Source organism: Chlorocebus sabaeus, chromosome 27 (genome assembly GCF_047675955.1).
Source record: "Chlorocebus sabaeus isolate Y175 chromosome 27, mChlSab1.0.hap1, whole genome shotgun sequence".
NCBI classification, from domain to species: domain Eukaryota; kingdom Metazoa; phylum Chordata; class Mammalia; order Primates; family Cercopithecidae; genus Chlorocebus; species Chlorocebus sabaeus.
The window spans coordinates 11,759,803-11,779,147 of NC_132930.1; the positions used below are offsets into that span (position 1 = coordinate 11,759,803).

The 19,345-nt window shown below is 37.8% G+C and overlaps 1 protein-coding gene across 6 annotated transcripts in view; it reads left to right on the plus strand.

Moving 5' to 3' along the window:
- TMEM156 (transmembrane protein 156) overlaps positions 1 to 19,345 on the plus strand; it is an 85,890-nt gene that overhangs the window by 15,337 nt on the left and 51,208 nt on the right. For 5 of the 6 annotated variants that reach the window (XR_005243940.2, XR_012091620.1, XR_502294.3 and 2 more), the window contains exon 2: positions 14,587 to 14,856. Coding sequence is in view for 1 of the 6 variants with exons in the window: in XM_008017633.3 (XP_008015824.3) it covers positions 14,587 to 14,856 (270 nt within the window). In the remaining 5 variants the exon portion in view is untranslated. The remainder of the gene's footprint in view (positions 1 to 14,586; positions 14,857 to 19,345) is intronic. The other variant, XR_005243941.2, reaches the window with a different exon arrangement.

Genomic DNA, 19,345 nt, shown 5'->3' on the forward strand with positions numbered 1-19,345 from the left:
AGGCATACACCACCACGCCCGGCTAATTTTTGTATTTTTAGTAGAGACAGGGTTTCACCATGTTGGCCAGGCTGGCCTCGAGCTCCTGACCTCAAGTGATCTGCCCGCCTCAGCCTCCCAAAGCGCTGGGATTACAGACATGAGCTACCACACCTGTCTCTTGCTGATTTTTGCATAGGAGTGTGACAAAAGCAACATCAGAATTTATTGTGATTCTATCTACAGAAGCTGGAGAAAATGATTTCATTTGTTCATTAAACCCCTCAATGTCTTCTACCTGCCTTTCCTAACCTTTACATTCAAAATTATCTTCCTGCCTGTATATCTGTTAGTCAATAATCTTTCTTCCATTAAGTTTATGAAATTCTTCATGGCTTGATATGGATTTTGACAGTGCTGTTTTTGATGTCATAATACATGGCAGAATGACTTGTGATAATATCACTTATAGCTTATTCAGGGGTCAGTAAACTATGGTCTTTTACAGCCTCTTTTGTTTAAAATGGTTGGGAAATAAAGAATATTTTATGACATAAAAATTATATTAAACTTGAAGTTTAGTATCCATAAATAAAGTTTTATTGTAATGCAGCTGTACTCATTTTTACATAAATTTTTTGTGGCTGTTTTCATCCTATAAGGTGAGAACTGTGTAGGTGCAACATAGATCATATGACCCTCAAAGCCTAAAACATTTACTAAATGACCCTTTATAGAAACTAAGTTGCAGACCATGGCCTATATATTTACATTACACTGCAATTATAAAATATAGGTGTTTGACAGTATTTAAACCTTTGGATGAATAACCTTACATAGTGAAATGTATAGGTATATCTACATTACAGATATATTCTCTTAATTTTTACCATTTTTCAGTTGGCTGTTTTAGCTTTTCTAAATACATAATTTTGTCTGTAAATAATTATAACAATTGGACTGGCGCAGTGGCTCACGACTGTAATCCCAGCACTTTGGAAGGCCGAGGCGGGCTGATCACGAGGTCAGGAGATCGAGACCATCCTGGCCAACATGGTGAAACCCCTGTCTCTATTAAAATACAAAAAATCAGCCGGGCATGGTGGGACGTGCCTATAGTCCCAGCTACTCGGGAGGCTGAGGCAGGGGAAATCGTTTGAATCCAGGAGGCGGAGGTTGCAGTGAGCTGAAATCATGCCACTGCACTCCAGCCTAGCGACAGAGCAAGACTCTGTCTCAATAAATAAATAAACCAATTATGTCATACTACTCTTTTTTTTTTTTTTTTTTTTTTTTTGAGACAGATTCTGGCTCTGTCGCCTAGGCTGGAGTGCAGTGGTGAGATCTCTGCTCACTGCAACCTCTGCCTCGCAGGCTTAAACCATCCTCCCACCTCAGCTTCCTGAATAGCTGGGACCACAGGCATGTGCCACCACACCCAGCTGATTTTTGTATTTCTTTGTAGAGACGAGGTCTCACTTTGTTGTCCAGACTGGTCTCGAACTCCTGAGCTCAAGAGACCCACCCACAGTAGCCTCGCAGAGTACTAGGATTACAGGCGTAAGCCACCATGCCCAGCCTCATACTACTCTTTTCCAACACTTCCAAGCATTGTTTCCTTCACTTCTTTCTTTCTTTTTTCTTTCTTTTTTTTTTTTTTTTTTTTTTTTTGAGACACAGTCTCAATCTATTGTCCAGGCTGGAGTGCAGTGGTGTGATCTCAGCTCACTGCAATGTCTGCCTCCCCGGTTCAAGCAATTCTCCTGACTCAGCCTCCCAAGCAGCTGGGATTACAGGCACTTACCTCCATGCCTGGCTAGTTTTGTTTGTTTGTTTTTTTCTTTGAGACAGAGTCTTGCTCTGTCACCCAGGCTGGAGTGCAGTGACGTGATCTTGGCTCACTGCAACCTCCACCTCCCACGTTCACGCCATCCTCCTGCCTCAGTCTCCTGAGTTGCTGGGATTACAGGCACCTGCCCCACACCTGGCTAATTTTTGTATTTTTAGTAGAGATGGGGTTTCACCATGTTAGCCAGGCTGATCTCAAACTCCTGAACTCAAGTGATCCGTCCGCCTCAGCCTCCCAAAGTGCTAGGATTACAGGTGTGAGCCACCACGCCCGGCCTTCTCCACCTATTTCTAATCAATGTTTCCTCTTAATTGCATTGGCAGATTTTCCTGGCAAATATTTATAGGGAAAATTTCTTGCTTTTTCATAACTTTGACATAAATATTTATAGTGTTTCACCACTAAAATATATTTACATCGGTATTCTTAGTGCTATAATATATTGATAATTTGGTCTGAGACAGATTTTATAATGTAAGAATATTTCTCTTTTGCAAAGAGGATTTATAATAATTTGTAAATAAATTGGATATTTATTAAGTGCTTTTTAAGCATCTAGATGTAGTTCATATTGTTTTAGACCCACTGATGTAATGTATTTCATTAATATCTTTGTAAGTACTGTATAATTTTTAAATTTTAGATTCAGAGGGTACATGTGCCAGTTTGTTATTGGGTATATTGCGTGATGCTGAGATTTGGGCTTCTAATGATCCCATTGCCCAAGTGGTGAACGTATTACCCAATAGGTAGTTTTTAAGCCCTTGCCTCCTTCCCTACCTCCCCACGTTGGGAATACCCAGTGTCTGTTGAGCCTGTCTTTGTGTCTGTGTGTACCCAATGTTTAGCTACCACTTATAAATGAGAACATGTGGTATTTGTTTTTCTGTTTCTGCATTAATTTGCTCAGGATAATGGCCTTCAGCTGCAACCATGTTGCTGCAAAGGACATGATTTCAGTCTTTTTTATGACTGAATAGTATTCCATGGTGTATATGTACCACATTTTCTTTTATTATTATTATTTTTGAGATGGAGTCTCACTTTGTTGTCCAGGCTGGAGTGCAGTGGTATGATCTCGGCTCACTGCAACTTCTGCCTTGTGGGTTTAAGCAATTCTCTGCCTCAGCCTCCTGAGTAGCTGGGATTACAGGTGCATGCCACCACACCTGGCTAATTTTTGTATTTTTGGTAGAGATGGGATTTCACCGTCTTGGCCAGACTGGTCTTGAACTCCTGACCTTGTGATCCACCTGCCTTGGTCTCCCAAAGTGCTGGGATTAGAGGCATGAGCCACCATGCCCGGCCCATATTTTCTTGATTCAACCTACCACTGATGGAGTGATTCCATGTCTTTGCTACTATGAGTAGTGCTGCGATAAACGTATGAGTGAAGGTGTCTTTTTGGTAGAACAGTTTATCTTCTTTTGGATATATTCCCAGTAATAAAATTACTGGGTCAAATGATAATTTCTATTTTCAGTTTTTTCAGAAATCTCCAAACTGCTTTCCACAGGACCTGAACTAATTCGTATTTCCACTAACAGCATATAAACTTCCCCTTTCTTTGCAACCTTGTGAATGTCTGTGATTTTTTGATTTTTTAAATAATGTCATTCTGACTAGTGTGAAATGGTATCTCATTGTGGTTTTGATTTGTATGTCTGTAATAATTAGTGATGTTGAGCATTTTTTAATATATTTGTTGGCTGCTTGGATGTCCTCTTTTGAGAAGTGTCTGTTCATGTACTTTGCCCACTTTTTAATGGGGTTGGTTTTTTCTTGTTGGTTTGTTTCAGTTCCTTATAGATTTTGTGTATGAGCCCTTTGTAAGATCCATAGTTTACAAATATTTTCTTCCATTCTGTAGGTTGGTTGTTTACCCTGTTGATAGTTTATTTTGCAGTGAAGAAATCCTTTAGTTTAATAAGATTCCAATTGTCAATTTTTGTTTTTGTTGCATTTGCTTTTGAGGACTTATCATAATTTCTTTGCCTAAGTTCATGTCTAGAAAAGTATTTCCTAGGTTTTCTTTTAGGATTTTTATAGTTTTTAGTCTTACATTTAGATCTTTAATCTATCTTTAGTTAATTTTTGTATATAGTGAAAAGGGTTCAGTTTCATTCTTTGCCTATGGTTAGCCAGTTTTCTCCACAGCATTTGTTGAATAGAGTATCCTTTCCCCAGTGTTTATTTTTGTCAGCTTCATCAAAGATCAGTTGGTTGTAGGTGTGCAGCTTTATTTCAGGGATCTCTATGCTGTTGCACTAGTCTATGTGTCTATTAATGTTTTTGTACCATTGCCTGCTGTTTTTGTTCCTCTAGCCTTGTAGCATAGTTTGAAGTTGGAAGACGTGATGCCTCTGGCTTTGTTCTTTTTGCTTAGGATTGCTTTGGCTATTTGGGCTATTTTGTGTGTTTGTGTTGGGGGGGTGGTTCATATGAATTTTAGAATAGTTTTCTCTAATTCTGAAAAGTGACATTGGTAATTTGATAAGAATAGTGTTGAATCTGTAGATTGCTTTGGGCAGTATGGATGCTTTAATGATATTGATTATTCCAATCCATGAGCATGAAATGCTTTTCTATTTGTTTGTGTTATCTATGATTTCTTTCAGCAGTGTTTTATAGTTCTCCTTGTAGAGATCTTTCATTTCCTTGGTTAGATGTATTCCTAAGTGTTTTATTTCGTGTTTTTTTGTGGTTATTTTAAATGGGATTGCATTCTTCATTTGATTCTCAGCTTGAATGTTATTGGTGTATAGAAATGCTACTGATTTTTGTATGTTGATTTTGTATCCTGAGACTTTGCTCAAATCATTAGGTCTAGGAGTCTTTTCACGGAGTTTTAGGGGTTTCTGGGTATATAATCATATCGTCAATGAAGAGAGATAACTTGACTTCCTCTTTTCCTATTTGGATTCCTTTTATTTCTCTCTTGCTTGTTTGCCCTGGCTAGGACTTCCAGTACTATGTTGAATAGGAGTGGTGAGAGCTGACATCTTTGTCTTGTTCCTGTTCTTGGGGGCAGCACTTCCAACTTTCGCTCAGTCAGTACAATGTTGGTTGTAGGCTTGTCATAGATGGCTCTTATTATTTTGAGGTGTGTTCCTTCAATGCCTAGTTTGTTGAGGGTTTTTAATCATGAAAAAATGTTGGATTTTATTGAATGCTTTTTTCTGCATCTATTAAGATGATCATATGGATTTTGTTTTTATTTCTGTTTATGTGGTGAATCACATACATTGAGTTGAATATGTTGAAATATCCTTGCATCCCAGGAATAAAGCCCACTTGACTGTGGTGAATTAATTTTTTGATGTGCTGTTGGATTTGGTTTGCTAATATTTTGCTGAGGATTTTTGCATCTATGTTCATCAAGGATATTAGCCTATAGTTTTCTTTTTTTGTTGTGTCTTTGCTAGATTTTGGTATCAGGATGATACTGGTTTCATGAAATAGATTAGGGAAGAATCCTTTCTCTTTAATTTTTTGGAATAATTTCAGTAGGAATAATTTCAGTAGGATTGGTAGCAGCTGTTTCTTTTATGTCTGGTGGAAATTGGCTGTGAATTCATTTGGTCCAGGGCTGTTCTGGGCTGGTAGGTTTTTTATTACTGATTCAATTTCCTTATTCATTATTGGTCTGTTTGAAATTTTTGTTCCTTCCTGGTTCAGTCTTGGGAGGTTGTGTGTTTCCAGGAATTTATCCATTTTCTTCTAGATTTTCTGGTTTGTATGCATAGAGATAGTAGTCTCTGAGGGTCTTTTTTATTTCTGTGTGGTCAGTTGTAATGTTACCTTTGTCATTTCTGATCATAGTTATTTGGATTTTCTCTTTTTCTTTATTAATCTAGCTAGCAGTCTATTAATCTTGTTTATCCTTTCAAAAAACAACTTTTGTTTCATTGAACTTCTGTATAGTTTTTTGGGGCCTCAATTTCATTTTGTCTACACTGATTTTAGTTATTTCTTTGTTTCTGATAGCTTTGGGTTTAGTTTGTTCTTATGTTTTAGTTCCTCTAGGTGTATGGTTAGGTTGTTAATTTAAGATTTATCTTCTTGATACAGGAATTAGCACTATAAACTTTTCTCTTAACACTGCTTTTGTTGTAACCTGGATGTTTTAGTAGATTGTTTCTCTATTTTCATTTGTTTGAAAGAATTTTTTGATTTCATTCAGGAGCAAGTTGTTGAGTTTCCATGTATTTGTCTGGTTTTAAGAGTGCCTCTTGGTATTCAACTTATTTTTTAAGGCTAGTATATCTCATTACTCAAACTCAACAAAAATGAGACAAAAAGAAAAATTTACAAGCCAATGTCACTTATAAATATAGATATAGAACTTTAAAACAAAACATTAAGAATGCATAAGCAGCAATGTAGAAAAATGATCAAATTAGATTTGTTACTGGAGTACAAGATGAAGTTAGCATTAGAAAAATCTAATAATGTAATGCACTACATTAACAGATCAAAGAAGAAATACTATATAATCATCTTAATTGTTGAAAGAGCATTCAGTTATATTCAATAGTCCTTATAACTAAAAATTCCCAGCAAACTAGGACTAAAAGAGAATTTACTTAAATTGATAAAGGGCATCTAAAATAATTATAAGAAATATTCTCAATGATGACACATTGTAAGTATTCTTAAAATCAGGAGCAGGCAAGAATGCCCACTCATAATTTCTAATCAACATGGTACTGGACATCCTTGACATTGCAGTAAGACAAGTATAAGAAATAAAAAGTTTGAAGATTGGAAAGTAAGAAATAAAGTTACATTATTTGCAGTCAATATGCATATTTGCATAGAAAGCCCAAAAGCTACAAAAATTAAAGTTAATAAAAAAGTTTAATAAAATGGCAAAAAATAAGACTGATAATTAAAAGTTGTATTTCCATATACCACCAACAGACAGAAAACACATTTCCTGAAAGATACTATTGGCAACAGCAACAAAAAGAAAGGCACCTAGGAGGAAATCTAACTGATATTAATCTAATAATATATAAGATCATAATGGAGAAAGTTTAGAAACTTTACGGAAAGATATCAAAGAAACCAAAGAACTCCATATAAATAGAGAGAAAGGGCTGGGCGCGGTGGTTCACGCCTGTAATTTCAGCACTTTGGGAGGCCGAGGCAGACGGATCACGAGGTCAGGAGATCGAGACCATCCTGGCCGACATGGTGAAACCCCGTCTCTACTAAAAAATAGCAAAAAAATTAGCTGGGTGTGGTGGCGCGCAGGGAGGCTAAGGCAGGAGAATCGTTTGAACTCGGGAGGCAGAGGTTGCAGTTATGCAGTTAGACAAGACCGCACCACTGCACTCCAGCCTGTTGACAGAGCAAGACTCCGTTTCAAAAAATGAAAATAAAAAAATAAAAAAGATAAATAAGTAAATAAAAAGAAAAGAAGAAATGAATGATAGGAGGGATTCAGTTTCATATCTTTCTTCTCCAGCTGATTTCTATAAGCAAGTCAAAAGTACAACTGGGTTCTTTACCGAACTTAACAAGCTGCTTTTAAAATTTATTGAAATGAGCGAAGGGCCAAAAATTGCTAAGATGCTTCTGAAGAAAAATAACAAGCAAGGGGACTTTTTCCTCTCAGATATAAGAGCTTTTATAAAGGAAAAGTAGTTTGTCAGCATGGTATCTTTGCAAAGATGGAAAAGTGGACTAATGGAACAAAATTGAGAACTCAGAAACATGCTTATATGTACCTGGAAGCTTTATATAACAGAAGTGTCATTACAGATAAGAAAAGATAGACTACTCAATGAATGCTAGTATAATTGGTTATACATAAAGAAAAAACAAATTTGGTTCCACACATCATACTGTATACAATTCCATGTTGTTATTTTTTTTTTTTGAGACAGGGTCTTGCTCTGTCACCCAGTCTGGAGTGCAGTGATATGATCATGGCTCACCACAGCCTCAACCTCCTAGGCTCAAGCAATCCTCCTACTTCAGCCTCTGTAGTAGTTGGGACTACAGGCATGCACTACAATGCCTGGCTAATTATTATTATTATTATTATTATTATTATTATTATTATGTATTTTTTGTGGAGATGGGGTTTTGCCATGTTGGCCAGGCTGGTTTCAAGCTCCTGGACTCAAGTGACTCACCCACCTTGGCCTCCCAAAGGATTACAGCCATGAGCCACTGTGCCCAGCCATTCCATACATTAAGAAATGAAATGTGAAAGGCAAAACTTTAAAAACAACTTTTAGAAGAAAATATAGGTAAAGATCTTTTTAACTTTAAGGAAGAAGGACTTCAGACACAAAGCTCAAATTATAAAGAAAGTGGTTGATAAATTCACTACATTAAGAGCTCCCCTTAACTAAAAGATCATAAAGAAAATAAATAGATAAGGTACTGACTGTGAGAAGATATCCTGATAAAAAATTTAGATAATGTATTGAAATTTTAAGCAGAAAACATAAAGAACTTCTAAACATTAATTAAATAAAAAGACAACCTAACAAAAAATCAAAAATTAGAAAAAATAGAGAAAATTTGAAAAATATACATTAAAACCATGATGAGGCCGGGCGCGGTGGCTCACGCCTGTAATCCCAGCACTTTGGGAGGCCGAGGTGGGCGGATCACAAGGTCAGGAGATAGAGACCATGGTGAAACCCCGTCTCTACTAAAAATAGAAAAAATTAGCCGGGCGCAGTGGCGGGCGCCTGTAGTCCCAGCTACTCGGGAGGCTGAGGCAGGAGAATGGTGTGAACCCGGGAGGCGGAGCTTGCAGTGAGCCGAGATCGCGCCACTGCACTCCAGCCTGGGCGACAGAGCGAGACTCCGTCTCAAAAAAAAAAATAAATAAAAAAAAAAATAAAAAAATAAAATAAAATAAAACCATGATGAGATTCTATTTAACACTCACCAAATTGGAAAAACCTGAAAAGCATTGGTCAGAATATGTGTCAAAAGGAAAGAACTGCCAGGCAGTGGTTCATGCCTGTAATCCCAACACTTTTGGAGGTCAAGGTGGGCAGATAACTTGGAGTCAGGAGTTGGAGACACCAGCCTGGCCAATATGGTAAAACTTCATCTCTACTAAAAATACAAAAATTAGCCAGGCATGGCAGCAGATGCCTGTAATCCCAGCTACTCAGGAGGCCAAGGCAAGAGAATCACTTGAACCTGGGAGGCGGAGGTTGCAGTGAGACGAGATTGTGCCACTGCACTCTAGCCTGGCAACAGAGTGAGAGTCTGACTCAAAAAAAAAAAAAAAAAAAAAAAAAAAGAATTTTTATACACTGCAGGTGGGAATATAAATTGATACAAACCATTTTTTTGTATAATGATATGGCATTTTCTAGTAAAACTGAAGAAACACTAAACACCCAGTAATTAAACCCTTAGTGTACACTAAAGACATGTTCGTCAATATTCAGAGTAGCATTATTTTAACATCAACATTACTGACATACAATTTACATACAGTAAAATGCTCCCATTTTAAGTGTATAGTTTGATGAGTTTTGACAAATATACATACCAATGTACCTAGCACCACAATTAGGATACAACACTTTCTTTCACTCCTAAAAGTTTCCTATTGCTTGTATTAGTCCGTTTTCACACTGCTATAAAGATACTATCTGAGACTGGGTAATTTATAAAGGAAAGAAGTTTAACTGACTCCCAGTTCTGCATGGCTGGGGAGGCCTCAGGAAATTTACAATCATGGTGAAAGCTGCAGAGGAAGAAGTCACCTCTTCACAAGGCAGCAGGAGACAGAAGGGAGAGCAAAGGGGGAAGAGGCTGTTATAAAACTATCAGGTCTTGTGAGAACTCACTTATTATCCCAAGAATAGCCTGAGGGAAACTACCCCACGATCCAGTCATCTCCCACCAGGTCCCTCCCTCAGCATCTGGGGATTACAATTCAAGATGAGATTTAAGTGGGGACACAAAGCCAAATCATACATTACAAAGCTCCATTACAGAAAAGCCCTTTTCCTACTGCCAATGCAGTTTTCCATTTTCTTGAATTTCATATAAGTGGAATCATACAATATATAGCCACTTGATTTTGGCCTCTTTATAATGCCTTTGAGATTCATCCATGTTGTTGCTTGTAGTTTGCTCCTTTTTGTTGCTGAGTGGTATCCCATTACATGAATACAGCAAGAGTTGTTTATATATTCACCAGTTTTTAGACATTTGAATTGTTTCCAGTCCTTGGCTATTATAAGTAGAAAAGCTGCTATAAAAATTCATGTAAAGGTCTTTGTGTGGACATATGTTTTTATTTCTCTTGTGTAAATTTCTAGGGGTGGAATTTTTGGGTCATATGGTAAGTATATGTTTAACTCATAAGAAAATCTGTTTTCCAGAATGATTATACTCTTTTACATTTCTACCAGCAATGTATGAGAGTTTCAGTTCACAGCAACATTATTCATAAAGCAAAAAATGGAACAACACAAATGTTCACTGTCAGAAGAATGAATAAATTATAGTATATTCATTCATAAGAATACCATATATAATTAACTACAGCTCTATGTATCAACATGACTAAAACATATTAAGCAAAGTAAAAGCAAATCACAGAATATATACAGTATATTCTATATATATGTATATATTTCTAAACTATGCTGTAGTGTAGGGGTGAGAAGAGATGGGGTGCTTCAAATATATTGGTAATATTCTGTTTCTTAATCTGGGTGATAGGTACATGGGTATTAGTTATTATTATTTAACTGGCACAATACATTTTATATATGTGTGTATAATATATTTTTATAATAAAAGTTTAAAAAAAGGTAGTAGATGTTTCTTTAATCTTACTATTGCTTTTTCTTTAAAAAGAGAAAATAATTGACTTGAGCATTTGTCCTATAGCGCCATGTATTTTTCCAATTCTGTTTAGTACTCTATGTACTTCCTCTGAGAGGTTGCAGTCTTAGTACTGGAGTAATTCTGGAATGCATTTCCATCTCTGAGAGTGAGCATTTAGATGTTGACTCTCAACAGTATTAATGGCAGGAGTTAAATTCATAAATCCTTGTTTATGGAGATGAGAATATAGTCCACCTGATAGCAAAAATGATTGAGTAGAATTTATTTATTTCTTAAAATTATACTGGGGAAGGATGTGTCTTCTATTTATTTCTTTTCCAATTGAATTATTTAAAGCTGAGGTTTAAAAATCATCATGAAATTACTCCATAGCTGAATATAAAGGATCTGTCATCAATTCTAGAAAGCTCAGTTGGTCACTTATTGAATAAGAAGACTGCAATATTGACAGTAAAAATTTCTCTATCTCTCTTCTAGGTCATATCATAGCAATATAAATTGAAGTTGAAAGTTTCATAAAATGAAAAGTGCCAGTGAGGAAAATGGAAAAATGGCAAGAAATCAGTTTTTCATGTATTTTAGTGATATTAGAAAAGATAAAGATTATAGAGTTCCATCAGATGGTGCATTTCCATATCCTTCCTGGGGCATTATTAGTGAAGGCAATTTTTAAAATTATAGTTACAATCTGATTACAACTTTGATTATAAATATATTAAGATCCCAGCACTTTGGGAGGTGGAGGTGGGTGGATCACCTGAGGTCAGGAGTTCGAGACCAGCCTGACAAACATGAAGAAACCCTGTCTCCACTAAAAATGCAAAATTAGCCAGACGTGGTGGTGCATGCCTGTAATCCTAGCTATTTAGGAGGGTGAGGCAGGAGAATTGCTTGAACCCAGGAGGCAGAGGTTGCAGTGAGCCGAGATCATGGCATTGCACTCCAGCCTGGGTAACAAGAGCAAAACTCCATCTTAAAATAAAATAAATAAATATATTAAGACATAATGAAATTGTGTATTTGAGTAAATTTTGTATCGCTGGAAATTAAATGTGAATTATTACAGAAGCAATTTCAAATATAGAAGCCTAGTAAATGAACCATTAATTTATTAAATAATAACAAAAATCACCAGTAATTAAACACTTATGGGATTACTATCAAAATACAAATTATACACATTTGACAAATGCTTTAATATCAATCATGAGCTTGACTTTTTTCAAGTTTGAAGCAAGGCATATGAGTGGGGAAATTATTCAAAAAAATGAAGTAGTTCTTTCATTGTGCTCCATATTATTTAGAAATCTTAAAAATATATTTTGCCCCATATGATTATATGAGAAATGGTGAAGATGCTACATAAAGGTGGAATTAACCATGTCAGTTATGTTTCTTTTCTTTTCTTTTTTTTTTTTAAGACGGAGTCTCGCTCTGTCGCCCAGGCTGGAGTACATTGGCGCGATCTTAGTTCACTGCAAGCTCCGCCTCCCGGGTTCACGCCTTTCTCCTGCCTCAGCCTCGCGAGTAGCTGGGACTACAGACACCCGCCACCATGCCCAGCTAATTTTTTATGTGTGTATTTTTGGTGGAGACGGGGTTTCACCGTGTTAGCCAGGATGGTCACGATCTCCTAACCTCGTGATCAGCCCGCCTTGGCCTCTCAAAGTGGTCAGTTGTTTTCTCATGCTAACAAAGGACTATCGGACTGGGCAATTTCTGAAAGATAGGTTGCTTATTCCTTAGTTGATCATTACTGCTAAATAGGAATTCCCAATGTTTACACAGTAAGCTTTGATTATTTTTATGAATTAAATAATAAATAATTCTGTCCTAAAGGTAAGATTAATTTAAAATTTTTACTGTGGAATATAGGTTTGCATCTTATTTATTTATTTATTTATTTGAGATGGAGTCTCACTCTGCCGCCCAGGTTGGAGTGCAGTAGCGCGATCTGCACTCACTGCAACCTCTGCCTCCCAGGCTCAAGCAATTCTCCCGCCTTGGCCTCCTGAGTAGCTGGGACTATGGGTGCCCACCACCATGCCTGGCTAAGTTTTGTATTTTTAGTAGAGATGAGATTTCACCATGTTGACCAGGCTGGTCTCGAACTCCTGACCTCAAGTGATCCAACTGCCTTGGCCTCCCAAAGTACTGGGATTATAGGCATGAGCCATGGCGCCTGGCCTGGATTTGCATTTTAAATGACATATATTTGTACAAATTTCAAAAGTGTTTTCATATGTACCATACAATTTGATGTTGCTATAACCCCATGAGATTAGCAGGTTTATCTCTGTTTTGCTAGTAAGAAAACTAGACTCCTGGAGATTAAGTAAATTATCTAAGTATCTTGACTAATGGCAGATATAGCACTGGAATCTTTTTTCTCATTTTCAGACACGGTCTCCCTTTGTTGCCCAAGCTGAAATGCAGTAGTGTGATCATGGCTCACTGCAGCCTCAACCTCCCAGGCTCAAGTTATCCTTCTACCTCAGCCTCCTGAGTAGTAAGGACTACAGGAGTACAACACGATGCTAATCTAATTTTTGTATTTTTTGTAGAGATGGGGTGGCCATGTTGCCCAGGCTGATCTCAAACTCCTGAGCTCAAGCAACCTGCCCACCTCTGCCTCCAAAAGGACTGGGATTACAGGTGTGAGCCATCACATCCAGCCTAGAGTGTTTGTCTTTTGTTTCTGAACTCAGTATTATTTCTATTATACCATAATTTCCGTATCTGATGTATGTCTTCAGACGAAAGTAAAAATTATGATGTCATCTTGTTAAATTTCATCTTTAGGGGTTATGGTAGGCTGAATAATGGCCGTCTAACGATATCAGGTGCTAATTCTGGAAACCTGTCAATGTTACCTTATAAGGAAAAAGGGTCTTTACAGGTGTGACTAAATTAAAGGTCTTGAGATGTGAAGATTATCCTGGATTAGCCTTGTGGGCCCTAAATCCAATCACGAATGTCTTTATATAAGAGAGGCAGAGGGCGATTTCACACAACAGAAAAGTAGAAAACAGAGACACAGAGGAGAAAGCAATATGACTATGGAGACAGAGATTAGAGTGATGTGGCCACAAGCCAAAGAATGCCAGCATCCACCAGAGGGCCAAGGAACAGATTCTTCCCTAGAACCTCCAGAGTTCTACAATCATGTAGACCTCTCAATTTCTGACTATGGAAACTGGTGTTGGACTTCTGGCCTTCAAAACTGTGAGAGAATGAATTTCTCTTGTTTTAAATTACCAAGGTTGTGGTAATTTGTTACAACATCCCTAGGAAACTGATACAGAGATACTGTTCAAAGTTTTCATAACCTGTTCAACTCCATGCAATTGACTTGAGTCTCTATTTTGGAACAGATGGATTCAGAAGAATTTAAGGCTTGTCCATAAAAAAATCCCCAGAATAGAGAATGGTTAAAATGCTGAGATTCCAAGCACTTCTTTATAAAGACACCTGTTCTCTGAGAGTTAATAGGGAATGTTCACAAGTTTAAAAGAGAAATGTTGCTGGGCACTGTGGTTCCCTGTCTCTACAAATAATTTTTTAAAAATTGGCTGGGCATGGTGGCATGCCCCTGCAGTCACAGAGTTGGGAGAATTGCCTGAGCCTGGGAGGCCAAGGCTGCAGTGAGCTATAATTACGCCACTGCACTCTAGCCTGGGCGACAGAGCAAGATCCTGACTCAAAATAAATAAATAAAAATAATAAAATAGAAATATTTAAATGGAATAGTTATTGTTAATTCATGTCAAAAAAAAAAAAAGTCTTATCTCTGATAAGCTAAAATGTACTGAATCCACCTGAGAAAAACTGGGAGCATACTGTGTATTTATTTGAATGCCGAACACTCAAAACTTTAGAGTAAAGCAAGTGTTTTTCTTTTTTCTTTACAGAAAGAACATTGGAGCTATCATGTCTGGAAGTGTGTTTACAATCTAATTTTACCTATTCACTCTCCTCCTTAAACTTTTCTTTTGTGACTTTTCTGCAATCAGTAAGGGAAACTCAAATTATCATGAGAATCTTTCTAAATCCCTCCGATTTTCATAACTTCACCAGGACTTGCCAAGACATCACAGGTGAATTTAAAATGTGCTCCTTGTGTTTGGTTTGTGAGTCTCAAGGAAACATGGATTTTATTTCTCAGGAACAAACACCAAAAGGTAAACACAAAGTGAAGGTGATAATAAAATGGCATCAGGTATAAATTAATGGATTCTGGTAAAAACATATTAATAATATATTCTTTTTTTTTTTTTTTTTGAGATAGAGTCTCGCTCTGTCACCCAGGCTAGAGTGTAGTGGTGCGATCTCGGCTCACTGCAACCTCTGCCTCCCGGGTTCAAGGGATTCTACTGCCTCAGCCTCCCAAGTAGCTGGGACTACAGGCACGTGCCACCACGCCTGGCTAATTTTTTAGTTTTAGTAGAGACGGGGTTTCACCATCTTGGCCAGGCTGGTCTCGAACTCCTGACCTTGTGATCCACCCGCCTCGGCCTCCCAAAGTGCTGGGATTACAGGCGTGAGCCACCGCACCCGGTCAATATATTCCATTTTTAAATCCAGTGGCATTGGAACATTCAATGATGTGGCTCTTGATGAGTGACTTGCTGGGCTTTGGGATGTTACTTGGTTTTGGTTTACTTTGACTTATTGAAAACAAAGGATTCTTAAAATGCATCAAAATGCCACCGTAATTCACATACATATGATGGGTGGAGGATTATTTGGCATGTACTCTCTTCAAAAGTAGTAAATCTTTAAAAAACAATTTTAAGTAAATCTGTAGTTTCTCATAGTAAAATCAAACTTTGATTCTCTAAGGAATCATTGAGCCCTTGCATTTGTACCTACTCCTGCTTAACATTTAGTCATTGTATGTGAAGTATTTTTACTTCTCTGACTTTACAGTGTGCCTCTTGAAGGCAGGGCCTTTGTCTTTGCTTACTACTAAATCTCAAGCTTTGTGCACAATGCCTGACATAATACCTAGTAGACAGTAAATTTCTGTTGAATGAATGAATGAATAAATAAAGAATAACTGCTTATTATCTGCAGTGCCTAACTGAACCTTGCAGTTATCATGAGACCCATCTATATTATTTAATTAAATCAAATAAAAATGGATCATTAAGAAATTAAATAATTCCTTTACAATCATAAAATATGCTGATGGCCTCAAGCCCAAACATCAAATTTATTATTTGTATTTATTCAGTGAGAGAGGTTGCCTCCTGTATCACTAGATACTGGAATTTATGTTTTTGGCATTCTTTGAGAATGGGAACATTATTTTTTGGCATTTACCTTGTTTTTCTGTTGTTGTTTTCATGTACTTATTGGGCATTTATGTATCTCTTCTTTTAAAAATATTTTGTCATTATAGATTCAGAGGGTCCATGTGCAAGTTTGTTACATGAATATATTTTGTGTAATTGTGAGACTTGGGCTTCTAGTGCACCCATCACCAAAATAGTGACCATTGTACCCAATAGGTAATGTTTCAACCCTCACCCCCCTGCCCCTTAGCATTGACTTTGGATGACATTCTTACTCAAGTAGTGCTGTAACTCCTCCAGGTTCTGGGCTGAATCCAATAGAAAGCAAATTGTGAAAATACCTCTATGATGACAGAGAACTAGGAAGTGTTTTAAGGGTTGGTAGCTCACAGATCTTACTTCTCTGCTTCCTTTAAAGGTGAAAACAGCACATTGACACGTTGACCCAGTTGCTGTGGCTCTGTAACAAAGTACCCCAAAAACTCAATGGTTTTAAACAGCAATAATTGTATTATTTATTTTCTTTTTTTGTGTGGGTCCTAGATATCTCTATTACATTTTCTTTATCCACTCATCTATCAATGGACATTGATCTCTCTCTCTCTCTCTCTCTCTCTCTCTCTCTCTCTCCCTCTCTCTCTAGATACCTATCTAGCTAGATTACATTTTCTTTGTCTACTCATCTATCAATGGACATTGATGTTGTTTCTATTCTTGGCTGTTGTGAATGATGCTGCAATGAACATGAGAATGCAGGCTGTGTCTTCAAGATGCTGATTCCAATTCTTTTGACTATATACCAAGAAGTAGAATTGCTGGATCATATGGTGGTTCTGTTTTTAATTTTCTGAGGAACTGCCATACAGGTTTCCATAGTGGCTGGACCATTCTACAATCCCACCAACACTGTGCAAAAGCTTCAATTTCTCCACCTTTTTTTGCCAACACTTACCTTTCTTTTCTTTTCTTTTCTTTTTTTTTTTTTTTTGGAGACAGAGTTTCACTCTGTCATAAAAGCTGGAGTGAAATGGCACAGTCTCAGCTCACTGCAACCTCTGCCTCCTGGTTTCAAGCAATTCTCCTGCCTCAGCCTCCTGAGTAGCTGAGATTACAGACACCTGCCACCACGCCAGGCTAATTTTTTAATTTTTTTTTTTTTTTTTTTTTTTGTATTTTTAGTAGAGATGGTGTTTCACCATGGGTTGGCCAGGCTGGTCTCAAACTCCTAACCTCATGTGATCCACCTGTCTCGGTCTCCCGAAGTGTTGGGATTACAGGTGTGAGCCACTGCACCCTGTCTTTTTTTTTTTTTTTCTTAATGATGGCCATCCTGACAGGTGTGAGGTGTTTCTGATTGTAGTTTTGACTTGCATTTTCCTAATGATTAGTAATATTGAGACCTTTTCACATATAGGCCATATGTCTTTGTTGGAGAAAAGTCTATGAAAGTCCTTCACCCACTTAAAAATATTTGATATGTATTTTTTTTTGTACTTGAGTTATAGGAGTTCCTGATGTATTTTGGATATTAACCTTTTATCAGATAAATGGTTTGAAAATATTTTATCTCATTCTGTAGGTTGCCTTTTCACTCTGTTGATTGTTTCCTTTATGTGGTCTTTCTACCTGGGCTAGTTTGGGTGTCTTCACATCATGGTGGCCTTAAGGTTTTGGACTTATACAGTGGTTCAAGGCTCCAGTATGAGTGTTCTGAAAAGCAAGATGGGAATTTCTTCGCCTTTTCTGACTTAGTCATGCAATGTCACTTCCTCTGCACTTGATTGGTTATGAGCAAATCACAAACCCTCCCAGATTCAAGGGAAAAGAAATTATTTATTTATGTATTTATTTTTTTGAGATGGAGTCTTGCTCTCTCACCAGGCTGGAGTGCAGTGGCACGATCTTGGCTCACTGCAGCCTCCCCCTCCCAGATTCTAGTGATTCTCCTTCCTCAGCCTCCTGAATAGCTGGGATTACAGGTGCGTGCCACCACATCCAGCTAATTTTTTGTATTTTAGTAGAGACGGGTTTCACCATGTTGGTCAGGATGATCTCAATCTCTTGACCTCGTGATCCACCTGCCTTGGCCTCCCAAAGTGCTGGGATTACAGGCGTGAGCCACTGAGCCTGGCTGGGAAAAGAAATTATAAGCAAATTACAAACGCTACCAGATTCAAGGGGAAAGGAATTAGATTCCTTAATGAGCAAATGGTGAAGTTTTAGGGTAACATGTGTGTTATGGATTGAGCTGTGTCCTCTGAAATTCACATGTTGAAGTCCTAACCCTCAATACCTCAGAATATGACATTATTTGGAAATAGGGTCATTGTAGATGTAGTTAAGATGAGGTCATTAGGATAGGCGCTAATCCAATATGACTGATCTTCTTACAAAAAAGGAGAAGTTTGGACACAGAGACATGCACACAGGGAGAATGACATGTGAGGATGAAGGCAGAGAGCAGGATGATGCATCTCCAAGTCAATGAATGCCAAAGGTTATTAGCAAATCATCATTAGCTAGGAGAGGGGCCCAGAACAGACTCTCCCACACAGCCCTCAGAACAAATCAACCCTGCCAACACCTGGATCTCATACTTCCAGACTTTAGAACTGTGAGACAAACTTCTGTTCTTTTTTGTTTTGTTTTGTTTTGTTTTGTTTTGTTTTGAGACAGTCTCACTCTGTTACCCAGGCTGGAGTGCAGTGGTGTGATCTTGACTCACTGCAACCTTCACCTCCCAGGTTCAAGTGATTCTTCTGCCAAGTAGCTACACCTACAGGCATGCGCCACCATGCTCGGCTAATTTTTGTATTTTTAATAGAGATGAGATTTTGCCATGTTGGCCAGGCTGGTCTCGAACTCCTGACCTCAGGTGATCTGCCTGCCTTGGCCTCCTAAAGTGCTAGGATTACAGGCATGATCACAGTGTCTTGCCCAAACTTCTGTTCTTTAAACCCCCCAGTTTATGGTACTTTGTTACAGCAGCCCTAGAAAACTAGTACAGTGTGGAATGGGAAATATTGTTGTGACCATATTGGTCACACAATACAGTCTGTCCCACAGGTCACTGGGGAAATGTGTGTATTTTCTTTGAGATGCTCCAATCCTGTTCCAACACTACCACTACCTGGTCTCCATGATCTTTAAAAATATAATCACCTTATTAATTATTTTTAGGTTGGCTGCAGTGGCTCATGCCTGTAATCCCAGCACTTTGGGAGGCTGAGGAGGGAGGATCCCTTGAGTCCAAAAGTTGGAGACCAGCCTGGATAACATAGCAAGACCCAATCTCTACAAAAAAATTTAAAAAATTAGCTGAGCATAGTGGCACACACCTGTAGTCCCAGCTACTCGGGAGGCTAAGGTGGGA